Source organism: Bidens hawaiensis, unplaced genomic scaffold, assembly GCF_021521415.1.
Source record: "Bidens hawaiensis isolate Kalapana, Puna unplaced genomic scaffold, B.hawaiensis_p1.1 tig00057744_1, whole genome shotgun sequence".
Lineage (NCBI taxonomy): Eukaryota > Viridiplantae > Streptophyta > Magnoliopsida > Asterales > Asteraceae > Bidens > Bidens hawaiensis.
This window is the reverse complement of record NW_027500403.1, coordinates 34,826-51,731: the sequence shown is the minus strand read 5'-3', so window position 1 is coordinate 51,731 and position 16,906 is coordinate 34,826. Positions and strand designations below refer to the sequence as shown.

At 30.1% G+C, this 16,906-nt stretch overlaps 1 protein-coding gene across 1 annotated transcript; it reads right to left on the bottom strand.

Annotated features, from left to right (window-relative positions):
• Window positions 1-3,523: 3,523 nt before the first annotated feature.
• LOC143601993 (pectate lyase 4-like) lies at window positions 3,524-5,134 on the bottom strand. Its single transcript, XM_077079251.1, has 4 exons — window positions 4,980-5,134; window positions 4,282-4,894; window positions 3,841-4,080; window positions 3,524-3,751 (listed from the first exon to the last, which is right to left on the bottom strand). The coding sequence occupies exons 1-4, from the start codon at window positions 5,132-5,134 to the stop codon at window positions 3,524-3,526; spliced, it is 1,236 nt and encodes a 411-aa protein (XP_076935366.1).
• Window positions 5,135-16,906: the final 11,772 nt, after the last annotated feature.

The following is a 16,906-nucleotide window of genomic DNA, read 5'->3' as shown; positions in this document are numbered from 1 at the left end:
AACTTAAATATGATATTATGGGTCAAAAATGGGTAAATAGATTATTTGGTACAAATTAACTACATTTAGGTCAAAATTTGTTACGGGTCAAAAATGAAAATTTTTAGTGTGTTTAAATTTTGAGAATGCAAAATAGATTCATCGTCAAATTTGTTATGGGTTCAAAGTGTTGACTTTGAAATGTCAAAAGTATGAAAGTTAGAATTTTAAACATGATTCGGGTTTAAAATTTATTTTTAAGGGCATTTTTTAAAATAGTCAAAATGTTCGGGATTTGGCAAATTGACTATTTTTTCCTCAACTATTAAAATGTAAGAAAAGACTGCAAACACTTTCAACATACCACCCCCATGCCTATTAATGCTTTTAACTTTTATCAATTTTGAAATATTTATGTTAACATTAATTTTTCCTTCAATGGTGATTAGAATGCTGTATGAGAAGCATGTCATGGAAAACTATACTCAAATGAAACAAATTATTCACAAAATTGGATGGGTTAACATGTTATTTTTTATGTTGTCACTATGACAAAGTCGAGAAGCCATCTGAAACTTATCAAAATCTTTTTCATGATTTAGCTCAGAAAAATATAGCTCTTGAAAAACATCCATTGTTACAATTTAATTCTCTACTTTCCTTTAATTAGTGGTAAATTGATAAATATATCAATAAAGGTAACACTCATTTTGTATTTAGACTGAATGGTTAGAACTACTATCGTATGAGAAGCTTTATTTCCGAAATTGGTTCATAACCAAAAGTCTTTCAAGTATACATATATGGCACCGAGAATGAATTTTTCAATAGAAAGAAATATTCTCGAGTACGTTTTTGCATGAGCATTTTTTTATTAAGTTCATTTAAAAAAATAATTTTGTGACATTAATAAAATCTATTTATATACACATTGTATAGATACAAGCATAGATGTAATACATTTTTTTTCATATACGCTATGTAATTATTTGTTTTACTTATATTTTATAATTTGAATTATCCCGTGTGTAAAACGGGCTCTAAAACTAATATATATATATATGGTGGGATCTAGTGAAAATTCATCTTAAAAAGAAAACTTAAAACTCCTATAAAACTATTTTTAACTTTAAAAAATTTTTTTTTTTAAGTTTCTTTTTTTTCCATTATTCTTATATGTTGTTATTGGTTCCAAAAAAAAAACCTTGTCGGTAACCTCGTCGGTATAGTGTGCATGTGTAATAGTGTGCATTGCATATATGCAAAAGTGTTTGTATTGCATAGAATACAACACTATTGCCCGTATTTGATACACACTATTGTATATGTGCAATTTAAGACTAATACACACATCGAATACACATTAGTACGTATGTGTAATACAACATTAACACACGTGTGCACCACATCGACTTTTATTTTTTTATTATTTTTTTTCCATATAATACAACACTACTACACAAATACAATACACAAATATTGAATATATGCAATTAAACACTATTAAACTCAAAAATACATAGTTATACACATGTGTAATACAACGGTATCGCACGGTAATACGCATGTGCATTACAGCGGTTTTTTTTATTTTTTTATATTTTTCGAGCAAAGGGTAAGAAAATATAAGAATAATGGCAAAAATAGAAATTTGAAAATATTTTTTTATTTTTAATTAAAAATAATTCTTTAAAAGTTTTTAAATTTTCTCTCTAAAGATAAGTTTTCTCTTGACCCCCTCCATATATATATATATATATATATATGGAGAGCATCAAGAGAGAACTACTTTTTAAAGAGAGTAGTAGATAACTAATAAATAAATATTTTTAACTTAATTAAAAAAAATATTTTTAAATTTTCGTTTTTGCCATTATTCTTATATTTTGTTACCATTCACTCGAAAAATATAAAAAAAATAAAAATAAATAAAAAAATAATTAAAAAAACTTATTGTAGTGCACATATGCAATACATCGACTTTTTTTTTATTGCATATGCGCATTAGTATGTATCTTGATATGTGCAATAATGTTGAATTGCATATATGCAATTTTTGTATTGGATTAGTGTAATAGTATTATATTTTTTTAAAGGTCTTTTTAGTGGTCCAAAATGGTTCTCAAAGTTCTTAATTTGCCAATAGTTCTCTTAGGATCCTTACCCTATACATACATACATACATATATAGGGGAAAGTTAACGTACAAATGAAATTAACGTGCTAAACGTGAGAATCAAATAGAGTAATTATATATACAAGTAGAGTAGTTACGTAATTACTTTATGATGTAATTACATAATTAATCTACTTTTATATATAATTACTTACTTGATTACTTGATTCTCACTACGTTAATTTCATTTGTATTTGATCCAAATCTTATATATATATATATATATATATATATAGGGTTAGGTTAAAATAAAAACTCACTAGAGTTGTGAAAACTCTGGAAACCTATTCTCAACCACATGCTTTTAATTAAAGTTTGAATCATGTGGTTCACAATTAAAGTGAATAAAAAATGTAAATATAAAAATAACTTTTTCTCTCTCCTGAAAACATATATAAAAATTAGTAAAAAAATGTTAAAAATAGCAAAACATTTTTTTTTATTTTTCGATGTTTTGTATTAAATGTTACAACATATATTACGTGTGCAAAAAAAAAACAATGTTACATAGGGTTTTCACAACTAAAATGGGTTTGCATTCTATACTTCTACTATATATATATATATCATTTTTAATTGCAATTCATATTCTACGCAAACAAAGTACATAAATGCATAAAGTTACAAAAAATGACTTTACATAGTGTAACATTTGTTACTTTTCAAACCCGAAAAGTCTCCATAAATTTGGGTTAAATTAATGAGAGGCCTCAATTTAAAAATCAAGCAATCTGGTGGCTTCCATAAAAAGGAGGAGCGACCACATCGCGACACTTATGATTTTAGGGTTTTCGTTTATATATATTATAGATAGATATAGATTTTATCACATACAAAGTATTGCAACTAAGTAGTACGTCAAACCTAGAACCGTAAGTGATTGCATGTTTTTTACTAATCTCGTGTTTTTGTAATCGCTTCTAAGTTTGAGATAAAAAATAGTTTAGCTTTAATATAATTAAAACCAATCAAATCTTTGGGTTTTTAGTACTTTTACGATCAAACAATATGAGTAATGGTATCCGAATGATACTCATAGTTACAATACCTTAGGTTTTGGAGTAACTCGAGTATAGTCATATATTAATTAACTAATAATAATTTAAATAACATTTACTTTGATTTGAAGTCCTTCAATTTGTGTTCCTTAGACTAACTTTTCAACATTATTTTGAGTTGGTTGATGATCTAAGTTTTAAGACAGGTCACATATATACATGTAAATATGCAAATAAAAATCAAGGTATATATGTAACTCATGAAAATGTTATTAAACCTTATCACTGTTATCCCAAATGATAATTTCAAATTTACTGATTTCCTTTATGATTACAGATATTATAAAGTAAATAAGAAATTATCAGACGGTTAACAAGGTTGTCCGGGCACACATGAGAGTGCACCAGCACCAGCAGTGAGGTTTGGAACCTCCGATCCGGGTGCAGCTTCAATCATGTGCTCATGTTGTTCATGTGTTAGCTGCGGATCAGACCCGGATGCTACAAAGTAGGCTCCGTTTTCGAACACATCCTTGTCTGATGATCTCCAATTCCAGTTCTTCCACTCTTCTTCTTTTGCATTAGACCTTATTGTCACCTTTAAAACATTAAACATGCATTATATGATTAATTATGTTCATTAAATTTATTAGATTGAATATATCAATTATATTGGAATTTAATTACCTGTTTTAGGTGATTTTCATTGGGAGCACGGAAAAGGTTGCCTTGGCTGAGAATAGTAGGATTCATACTACCACCAATCGCGTATATACTCCATCCGTTGTGTTCGTTGTTAACGACTTGGAAAAAGCCAAATCGACATCTAGGCATTCTTTGACCGATTCCTTCAAACTTGTTGTACGCGACCGTGACTTGCATAGATTTATCTTGTGTGTGCGAGTCGTCTGCTCCAAGCAATATGGCCTGTTTGTGTATTACAAAGTTAACTAAATAACATTGTACATATTCAATTTAAATGGTTGTTACTCTGATGTGCTATCCATCCCTCATTTTTTTATTATTTCTTTCCACCCTAGGTAATATTTAACATAAATACCTTTGATTTGATGTTTTTAGGGAGTGATATAATGAAATTTTGGGGTACGTTTAGACAACCCCTCTTACTTTTTCGTGTCTGGTGAATTTGCAGTTGGAAATGGTCACAGCCGTGCTAGCCAAGGTGACATCGATGAGCCCGTCAGGACCATTACTAAGCGAGCAATGGTCAATCCATATCTTCGTACAATTTTTAGCGCCGATATTATCTCCGTCACAAGCTGCTCTTGATCCAAACCCGGGCATTGCTTTAACATCGTGGACGTCGATCCCATGAATAATAATATTATTGACACCATAAAGACTGATACCTCCACCAAAAGCAATCTCAACTTTTGCACCTCTACCATCAATGGTCTTGTCACTAGTCACTACAAGCGTGTGTTTCAAAGTAATGACCATATCCTTTTCAAAAATGATCCACAAAGGCTTATTTTGTGCGGCACCAAACCGCAACGTCCCCGGGGCTGGGTTCATTGCGTCTTCATCCGAATTACTCGTCACTATGTAGATTTCCCCACCCGCGCCACCTGTGGTCCCCTTTCCAAAACCGGTCACGCATTGGGCTAACGCTTGTCGGTTTTCCGCCCAATCCGCTTTGCCCCTCCAACAACTATCAATCGGGTTCATTGCGGTGGATTCTTGTAAATCCCTCCTTGTTGAATCTTTATCTATTAAAGATCTAGAGAAATTCGCACACATGTTATTTAATCAAACATACGGCTACAATTGCATGAACGAAAAGCGACATTAACAAACTCACGTACGAGAACATCTCGGGGTACGCTTCCATGGCGGCAATATTGCTAGCACTTTCGGGATAATCCTCGGTGTCTGCAATGATAGTATCAGCTAAAATAGATGGCACCACAAAAGCAATGGTTAAAGCGAACAATAGAACAAAAAAATGACACTGATCCATTGTAATATGATTCTACTTTTGACAAAACATTAACTTTTTAAGATTTCTAGTTAAACGAATCCTTGTGTTCGTTTATCATATTTCTTGTAAGAAATAAATAAGAAGTGTGGTTTGCATTCAGTAATAATTGGTTTACCAAGAGAACTTTCATCAATTTCCGGGTCAAACAAGTATATAAAGTGTGGGATAGAGAGGGTTTCTCGAAGTCCTCTTATATAGCCGAATGAAAACTTAATGTTGAGAATATATTAATTATTAAATGTTGAAATTATTTTACCATGCATGCCTAGTTTGAAAAGTGAGTCCTTGCTCCCCCTATGACAATAACTATTAGTATTACATCAATTATGTTTTATCATCCTTCGCCAATGCATACCCTGTCCTGACTTTCTTTCTCGTGGCTGGTACGTCAGTCGAATCCGTTCGGACCCAATAATTACTCAAGTGCCCGCCTTCCTCTTCTATGAGTTCGGACAAGCATCCCCAACTTTGTTCTTTGGAGCTAGTAACACATGTGAGAGATATATCGGGCTTGTCTCAGCCACCAGTTGCTCAGGAGGTGTCTTCGAGTGGGTTTAAACGTCCAACTTCACGCTCTGAATGATACATTACCGCAGCATGATCACCATGAGGACCGACTAACACCAGGCAGCAGTCACAATAAATGACCGGCAACCACAGGATCCGCTAGAGCAGCAGCACTCTGCAGCAGCCACCTGCCGCCTCATCCTTAGGGCATGTTGTTAGTTACCAGTTATGTACTTTTTTCCATATTTTTGTTTTCAATATAGATATGGTTTGTACTTAATGATGCATTATATTCGGAGAATTTGTATGAGTAATCAGTTGGGATGTTATGCATGAGTAATCAGTTAGGATGTTTTCATCTAAGTAGCACGGGAACGGATACGGGACCAGGATACGAGGACGTTACGGATACGGGAAACGGCAAAAATCAAAAATCCAAGATACGGATACGGCAAAAATATATATAAAAAAAATAAAAATATATAATAAATAGCTATTTATAATTTTTTATAAATTTTCAATGTCAATTTTAAACCTTTTATGTAAAGATTTATAAGTTTAAGGGCAAAATGTAAAGTAATAAAGATAGAGGGAGATTAATTATTGAAATACACAAACTAATTTTACGCTTTCTTATGTAAAAACAATCAAGTTGTAGGGACTGAATGTAAACTATTGAAAAAGAAATGGATTAATTGTTAAAACTCTTAAACTTATTTAAACCCTAACAGTAAAAATAATAATCAGCCGCCTTCTTCTTCTTCTTCCTAACTTCCGACAAGTATATCCGGCATAAATTGCAGGCATCGGCGTTGGTTTTTCCGCCGGAAACGTTTCTGAAACCTCGAATAAGCCGTACCCAATCTCAGAGACGTATTACAGTCCGTCCCCGATTTTCAAAAACGGACGGGAAACGTTTCACCGGCGTATCCGTCCCCAGCACGTCCCCGGGACAGGGACTCCACATGCATAGACGTTTCCGTGCATCATAGGTTTTCATATGTATGGTTTGTACTTAATGATACATTATATGTTTTGGTTACGATGACTTTTTGATCTGTTTAGGTACTAGTATTTACATGTTGATTATTTATTAAATGCATTGATTTTTTTATAAAATATATTCCTTTAAGTTATTTTTATATTTTACAGTTATGAGAGAAAACAAGTTAAATTTCAACGAGACTCCACTTTTTTATATATACAACTAGTGTTATACCCGCCGTGTTGTGTCAGGCAGGTTGGCAAAACCCAGGTGATGATAAACCCAAACGTTGTCGGTCCCGGGCGTTGAAGCCATAAGTCGACACAAATTCAATTGGTTTCGGTTAAGTGTATTATGATACCGGAACTAAAAACCAAAAATAAAACAAAAACATATAAAATTTGAGGTGTATCAATTGAGTGGCGTCAGTCGTAAATTCGGTTTCCATCATATTTGGTTACGGTACCGAAACTAAAACAAAATGCAGTGAATCTACGCGAATTTGTTCGGTTTCCGTTATATTTGTCACGGTACGGAACTATAACAAGAAAAAAAAACAAAATTCAACGATCAATACGGTGCCGGCAAGTGGCCCAATCGGCACTTAGCAGCACCAAAGTTTGTAATTGTATTATATAAATATAACTAGTTTTAGAGCCCTGTCACCTACGGAATAATTCAAATTATAAAATTATAAGTAAAACAAATAATTACATAGCGTGTATGAAAAAAATGTATTGCATCTATGCGTGTATTTATACAATGTGTACATAAATTGATTTTATTTATATCACAAAATGGTATTTTTTTATTTATATTTACTAATTTACCACCCATTAAAAGAAAGTAGAACATTAAATTGTAACAATGGATGTTCTTCAAGAACTATGTTTTTCTAAGATACACTATGAAAAATATTTTGATAAGTTTCAGAGAGCTTCTCGACTTTGTCATAATGACAACATAAAAAACAACATGTTAACCCATTCAATTTTGTAAATATTTTGTTTTAGTTGAGCATAGCTTAGCATGTCATGCTTCCCAAACAATGTTCTGATCATCATTGAAAGAAAAATTAATGTTGACAAAAATATTTCAAATTTGATAAAAGTTAAGCATTGATAGGCATGGGGGTGGCATGCCGAAAGTGTTCACAATGTTTTCTTAAATTTTAATAGTTGAGGGGAAAATAGTCAGTTTGCTAAATCCCGAACCTTTTAATTATTTCAAAAAATGCCCTTAAAAATAAATTTGAAACCCGAATCATGTTTAAAATTTCATACTTTTGACATTTTAAAGTCAACACTTTGAACCCATAACAAATTTGACGATAAATTTATTTTGCATTCTCAAACTTTTAAAAATACTCAAAATTTTTATTTCTGACCCTAACAAATTTTGACCAAAATGTAGTTAATTTGTACCAAACAATCTATTTACCAACTTTTGACCCATAAAATCAAATTTAAGTTTCACAAAAAAAACCCAAAACAATTTTCATTTGAGAAACATAATTTGTCGTTGATTTTTGGAATTCATCAAATTTTTGAATATATAGTAAAATAATATGTTAATATTTATATTTATAAAAATATATAGATATTATATAAATATAATGTAAAAGGAAAGTGAATAATTATTGATTTATTACATATATTATGCTATATTAGTTTTGGATGGAAAATATTATAAGAATTAACCAAAACATGACAGTGTCTACAATTATTTTACTTTATTAGAATAGATAGATATATAATAATCTGCATTAAGTTAATTAAGTCAAATATATATTCAAAGATTTTAATATTTGAATCGGAAGTCTTGTGGGATTTGTAAATGGAGTTAAATGCTTATGAATAAATATGTATTAATTGAATTACGTATTTGATCACATCGTTTCAATGAGGGTTTAAGCCATTTTATGATTGTATTTTTTTAATTATGATCAGAACTTGAGTAGTCGATGCATTTCAAGATCATGAACCGTATGTGTATGAAGATGATAAAGGCATTAGGAATAACCCCACTGTCATCCCTTAGATTTACCACTTTGAGCTCCATATTTTTCGGTTCATAAACCACGTATAACTATCCCAATTAAGTCGTTTAGCCTTTTTATTTTAAACCCATTTGGTGAAACCCTGAAAAGTTAGTTTAATTTGTTATTTATTACATTTGTTCTTGTCATTTCAATTGTAATCAGTTATATATATATATGGTAAAGTTAAAATGAAAACTCATTTGAGTTGTGAAAACCCGCGAAAACCCTATGTAACATCGTTTTTTTTTTTTTGTTACGTGTAATATATGTTATAACATTTAATACAAAACATCGAAACATTAAAAAAAATGTTTTGCTATTTTTTTATATTTTTTTACTAATTTTTATATATGTTTTCAGGAGAGAGAAAAAGTTATATTTATATTTACATTTTTTATTCACTTTAATTGTGGACCACAAGATTTAAACACTAATTAAAAACATGTGGTTGAGAATGAGTTTCTAGAGTTTTTATAACTCAAGTGCATTTATATATATAGAAAAGGGTTTAAATAAAAATAAAAAGTTTTGTAAGAATAGTAAGAACCAATATATTATTGACACATGACATTGTTTTAAATTTATAATAAAGGGTAGTTTGGTAAATTTAATATTTTATTAAATTATAATTAAAATTCATCAAAACTGGTTTAATTCTTATATTTATGGGATCGTTAGACGTGTGTTTCATAATCTCTAATATTTAAATAAAAAAATTGTAACTGTAAATGGTTTACATGATTACGTTTTCGAAACTCTAAGAAGCATGAATTCGGTGATGGATGGTGTTTGTTATTCTCTAATTATTTTTGTAATGAAATTTGATGGCAATTGCATTTGTGGTGTGCTATATTTTACTTTATATAATAATCTTATTTTCATCAAAAGTGATTTTCCATGATATAGTTCGTCAGGGAATACCATCCAAGTCAACGAAGTGTTCTTTATTTTAATATATTACTGTTTTGTAATCTTATTAGTTTGTGTTTGCTAAACTATAACATGTGTTTTAGAGACGTTTTCCAAATGTGGTGCATCAGTTAAAAAACGACGGTTCAATTAATAATACATTAATTGGACAACAGTGCCCCTAAGAAACACCACAAAGAGTATAAAGTTAAGAAACATCATGTTTATTTAATGGTATCTAATCTTAGCCATTAGATTAGTTGATCTAATGGTCTATACTTATTCCTATCATTTTTAGAAAACATTGTGTTTTTACTATAACCTTACCTTATATATATATATATATATATATATATATAGGTGGGTTAAAATAAAAAGAGATAGTTTTCTATGAAGACTAGGAATAAATCATAACCATTGGATCATGTTAACCAATGGTTGAGATTTAAAATTACCAAAAACCGACATAGTTTCCTATAATTACTCTTATAACCGATATAGTTTCCTAGAATTATTCTTTTACCATAGGTTGTAATGCCAAATGTCAAAAATCTATTGGTTCTTACCATTCCTAGGAAACTCTTTATTCTTATTTGAACCATTATATATATATATATATATATACCTATTCTAATAAAGTAAAATAAATGTAGACACTTGTCATGTTTTGGTTAATTCTCACAATTTTTTCCCTTCAAAACTAATTTACCCTAATATATGTAATAAATCAATAATTATTCACTTTCCTTTTACACTATATTTATTTAATATCTATATGTTTTTATAAATATAAATATTAACATATTATTTTACTACATATTTCAAACTACTTGGGTGAATTTCAAAAATCAACAACAAATCATGTGTTTTCAGATGAAAATTGTTTTTGGGTTTTTTATGGAACTTAAATATGATATTATGGGTCAAAAATGGGTAAATAGATTATTTGGTACAAATTAACTACATTTAGGTCAAAATTTGTTACGGGTCAAAAATGAAAATTTTTAGTGTGTTTAAATTTTGAGAATGCAAAATAGATTCATCGTCAAATTTGTTATGGGTTCAAAGTGTTGACTTTGAAATGTCAAAAGTATGAAAGTTAGAATTTTAAACATGATTCGGGTTTAAAATTTATTTTTAAGGGCATTTTTTAAAATAGTCAAAATGTTCGGGATTTGGCAAATTGACTATTTTTTCCTCAACTATTAAAATGTAAGAAAAGACTGCAAACACTTTCAACATACCACCCCCATGCCTATTAATGCTTTTAACTTTTATCAATTTTGAAATATTTATGTTAACATTAATTTTTCCTTCAATGGTGATTAGAATGCTGTATGAGAAGCATGTCATGGAAAACTATACTCAAATGAAACAAATTATTCACAAAATTGGATGGGTTAACATGTTATTTTTTATGTTGTCATTATGACAAAGTCGAGAAGCCATCTGAAACTTATCAAAATCTTTTTCATGATTTAGCTCAGAAAAATATAGCTCTTGAAAAACATCCATTGTTACAATTTAATGCTCTACTTTCCTTTAATTAGTGGTAAATTGATAAATATATCAATAAAGGTAACACTCATTTTGTATTTAGACTGAATGGTTAGAACTACTATTGTATGAGAAGCTTTATTTCCGAAATTGGTTCATAACCAAAAGTCTTTCAAGTATACATATATGGCACCGAGAATGAATTTTTCAATAGAAAGAAATATTCTCGAGTACGTTTTTGCATGAGCATTTTTTTATTAAGTTCATTTAAAAAAATAATTTTGGACATTAATAAAATATATTTATATACACATTGTATAGATACAAGCATAGATGTAATACATTTTTTTTCATATACGCTATGTAATTATTTGTTTTACTTATATTTTATAATTTGAATTATCCCGTGTGTAACACGGGCTCTAAAACTAATATATATATATATATATGGTGGGATCTAGTGAAAATTCCTCTTAAAAAGAAAACTTAAAACTCCTATAAAACTATTTTTAACTTAAATTTTTTTTTTTTTTAAGTTTCTTTTTTTTCCATTATTCTTATATGTTGTTATTGGTTCCAAAAAAAAAAAAAAAACCTTGTCGGTAACCTCGTCGGTATAGTGTGCATGTGTAATAGTGTGCATTGCATATATGCAAAAGTGTTTGTATTGCATAGAATACAACACTATTGCCCGTATTTGATACACACTATTGTATATGTGCAATTTAAGACTAATACACACATCGAATACACATTAGTACGTATGTGTAATACAACATTAACACACGTGTGCACCACATCGACTTTTATTTTTTTATTATTTTTTTTCCATATAATACAACACTACTACACAAATACAATACACAAATATTGAATATATGCAATTAAACACTATTAAACTCAAAAATACATAGTTATACACATGTGTAATACAACGGTATCGCACGGTAATACGCATGTGCATTACAGCGGTTTTTTTTATTTTTTTATATTTTTCGAGCAAAGGGTAAGAAAATATAAGAATAATGGCAAAAATAGAAATTTGAAAATATTTTTTTATTTTTAATTAAAAATAATTCTTTAAAAGTTTTTAAATTTTCTCTCTAAAGATAAGTTTTCTCTTGACCCCCTCCATATATATATATATATATATATATATATATATATATATATATGGAGAGCATCAAGAGAGAACTCCTTCTTAAAGAGAGTAGTAGATAACTAATAAATAAATATTTTTAACTTAATTAAAAAAAATATTTTTAAATTTCCGTTTTTGCCTTTATTCTTATATTTTGTTACCATTCACTCGAAAAATATAAAAAAATAAAAATAATTAAAAAAACTTATTGTAGTGCACATATGCAATACATCGACTTTTTTTTTATTGCATACGCGCATTAGTATGTATCTTGATATGTGCAATAATGTTGAATTGCATATATGCAATTTTTGTATTGGATTAGTGTAATAGTATTATATTTTTTTTAAAGGTCTTTTTAGTGGTCCAAAATGGTTCTCAAATTTCTTAATTTGCCAATAGTTCTCTTAGGATCCTTACCCTATACATACATACATACATATATAGGGGAAAGTTAACGTACAAATGAAATTAACGTGCTAAACGTGAGAATCAAATAGAGTAATTATATATACAAGTAGAGTAGTTACGTAATTACTCTATGATTTAATTACATAATTAATCTACTTTTATATATAATTACTTACTTGATTACTTGATTCTCACTACGTTAATTTCATTTGTATTTGATCCAAATCTTATATATATATATATATATATATATAGGGTTAGGTTAAAATAAAAACTCACTAGAGTTGTGAAAACTCTGGAAACCTATTCTCAACCACATGCTTTTAATTAAAGTTTGAATCATGTGGTTCACAATTAAAGTGAATAAAAAATGTAAATATAAAAATAACTTTTTCTCTCTCCTGAAAACATATATAAAAATTAGTAAAAAAATGTTAAAAATAGCAAAACATTTTTTTTTATTTTTCGATGTTTTGTATTAAATGTTACAACATATATTACGTGTGCAAAAAAAAAACAATGTTACATAGGGTTTTCACAACTAAAATGGGTTTGCATTCTATACTTCTACTATATATATATATATATATATATATATATATATATATATATATCATTTTTAATTGCAATTCATATTCTACGCAAACAAAGTACATAAATGCATAAAGTTACAAAAAATGGCTTTACATAGTGTAACATTTGTTACTTATCAAACCCGAAAACCCAACCCGTTTAAATTTTCTTATTTGTTTATATATTTATATATAAATATACATCTTAATTTTCGTTTTATAACACCATCGAAAAATCATTGAAACACCGACTTTAGCGTAAATCGAATCACAAGCTATCGGGTATAATTCGAAAATAATACGAATTATATACATCTTTAACAAGATTTAAAACATTCAAAAGTTCTAGGATCATTGTGTAATTATAGTTTAATATAGGTTTTAAAGTAATCTTAAACTTCAGGGGCTAAAATGTAAATTTGAATTAAAATATAATATAATATTAAAACAAACCCTCAGCTCTCCCCCCCTCCCCCAATTCGCGTTTTTCCGGCCGATGGTCGCCGGCGACGCCGGATTTCCGGCGGAGCTTAAGGAATGGCCTTAATCCTCGTCCTTTGACCAGAATAAAGAGTATAACAAGTGTAGACCTTGATAAGAAACATTAATCAACAGGTTAATTAAGTTATAACGGCTTGAATCCTTGAAATAATCCTTGATGAACCGCTAGATTTTATGAGAAACTCATTAACGACCCTACGCTCCAATTACATGTATAAATACGTTCCTAACATCGAACTAAATTCATTCACAATCTTATAATACACTCACATAGCCTCTGTCGTCATCAATTAATCAAAAAAGTTAGTTTTCCGGCGAGCTTGTGTTCATCATCAAACCATCACTTTTTCGGGTAAATTTTATATGGTTTTTCATTGTTTTGAAGCGACTAATAAAACCACTATCATGACTTCGACAAACCTGGAGCGGATTTATGAATTCGTAACCTAGAATTTTTTTGAGGAAGAAGATGAAGTTTCAATATAATATATTTTTTTGTTTCTAGTATCTAAACCACCATCAAGTTAGAGCAATTGGTTAATTACTATGGGTGTAAACTGGAAGACCCGGGTTCGAACCCGGGTTAGGCCACTTTTTGTTTATTTATTTTTGTAAACCATTTTCTTATTATTTAAAAATCATAATAAACCAATGAAGATACTTTTAAACTAAATAAATTTTTATAAAATAAATATAAATTGAGATTCATCACTTCTCCGCTTAGCAAAACCAAACTTTCATTTTCGTAACCCACTAACTTTAATTCGTTCGTTAACATAAACCGTAAACTTTAGTTAAGTAGAGTACGCAATAAAACCTTTGAATTCAATTTCGACTCGTAAACATTAGTCCAAGTTTTACGAATATCATGTCTTGTGTATTTTCGCTTTATGATAGTAATCAAATAATAATAACCAAAAATTTCGTTAAAACCTAAAATATTATTAAAACAAAATGAGTAAAAATAATAATAAAATAATAAATAGTTCGTCAGTTTTAATTCATTAACACAATTAGTCTTCAAGATATAATCCCCATTAAAACGTGCATTATAATATCGTAACTCTCACTTAGTGTTAAAATTATAACTTAAATAATAAACATCGCTAAAATTTCTTTAAACTCAAATATAATATCATATATTAGTTTTCTATAAAAAGCTAACAAAAATATATTAAAATCCCTTAATCTAAACTTTTGTTTTCATCAATTCCGTTAGTTAGTCTTTATATATTTATATTTATTTATAGTTCGAGAAGTTCAAACGTTTCAGATTCTTTAAACGCATTTTCGATCGCTTCGGTTTCGTTATTGTGCCATCGGCTTTTATTACAAGTTTATCTTCGCATTCGAGGTGAGTTTTCATAACCCCTTTTTACTTTTACACGTTTTGGAATATAGCACGTCCAAGCTTGGTTTTCTTGTGTCAAACTAAAATTCACATGTTTGTCTTGTATGTATTTGTTTTGTATCATATTGCTTGTAAACTATGTGATTATGTGCTAGTTGTTTACTGTTCTTGTTGGTGGAGACTCATACTCATAGTGGGAGGGTCCGACGGGACGTACCTGCGCCGTCGATTTGTTAATGTTGGTATCATTATCATATTCTATACCCCAAGTAGCTCGGCGAACAGGGGTTCCTTAGTAAATTTGACTTATGTCAAGCGAACTGGAATATCATGTATTTGCTTTTCTTTTGCTATATGATTGAGACTACACATCTTGACTTGTGAATTTTACACTTTTCGTATTATATATATCCAAAACTTTATGAATTCTCACCAACATTATTGTTGACAAATTATATTATTTTAAACGTGCTGCAGTTTGAAGTCTAAGGATTGATAACTAGATTAGTTGGACCATTAGGGTATTAGAAATATAACATAATGAAATTCAATGTTTATCATATTGTTATTTGATTTTGTATTTGTGACGTATTGAAATGAAATAAATATAATTATTGTCGCTTTAATAGCGTTACGAGCTTATGAGTGATCTGTACGTCACACCCAGGCATATTCCGCTTTAGCCGGGGTGTTACGGATTGGTATCAGAGCCATAACTATAAGATAGGTTGTTAGACGTATCAGCCTAGTATAGTTATAGTTTATTTTAGTTCCCAAACTGCATGTATACTCTATGTGCGATGTGCCCACACTTACAAGTTCATCATTTGCTTTTATTTATATTTATAATATTTCATAACGTCACCTGCACACATGTTCACACACAAACTCCAAGGCTTAGGCCTAAACCAAATATTTTCAAAAACTCCCAAACCGAATTTTTAGTTGGGGTTTTTCTGATATTTCTTCCTCATAAATCGCATCATCATACTTTCAAACGTGACCATGTCCCCTTTGTGATAAGGATATGGTTGCACTCTTAGGATGTGTCACAAGTAATGGTGATTCATGCGACGTATGACTCTGACCCTCAATGTTTTATAAGGTGTTTTAATCGGAAGTCTGTCAAGTCGAGGTGATACACGAATACCCAGCTTTTGGTTCGATTTATTTTCGAAATTTTGATTTTTGTGTTGGAACATAAGAGTCCATGGTGGTTCATGAAAACTCTTAGTTCCTCACAATGCATATTATTAGTATGGTTTTCATATTTTTACAAACTTTATCAAGGATATCTTTGTATATCACGCACTATTACGAGTCTCATGATTTTCGTTACCCTTGTTCGCAGCATGGCTTCCCGTCACCTTCAGCATCGTTCGTCTAGAACCTCTAGAAGCAAGATCACCGCTCAGATCATCAAACAACTGACAGCGGTCCTACCCGATATAATGACCCAGATGCACAAGAACATCATGGCTAGCATTAACCCAGCTCCTCCCATGCCTCCAACTCCTGTTGTGGCCTTTAAGAATTTCACCGATGCTAAACCTACCGCCTTTGACAGAACTCAAGGTGCCACTGCTCTACTTTAGTGGTATGAAAAGATGGCGTGCGTGTTTTTCGAAATTGAGTGTCCTGGTGATAAGCGAACTCGATTCACTTCAAGTGTTTTCGAGAAAGGTGCTCTTACATGGTGGGTCAAGGAAAAGTCGACCTGTGGTGTTGAAGCTGCCATGACCTTGTCATGGAACGAACTAAAAGACCTGATGACCCGACAGTTTTATCCTCCAAACGAACTCATGAACATGGAGGCAGAATTCTGGAACCTCAAGC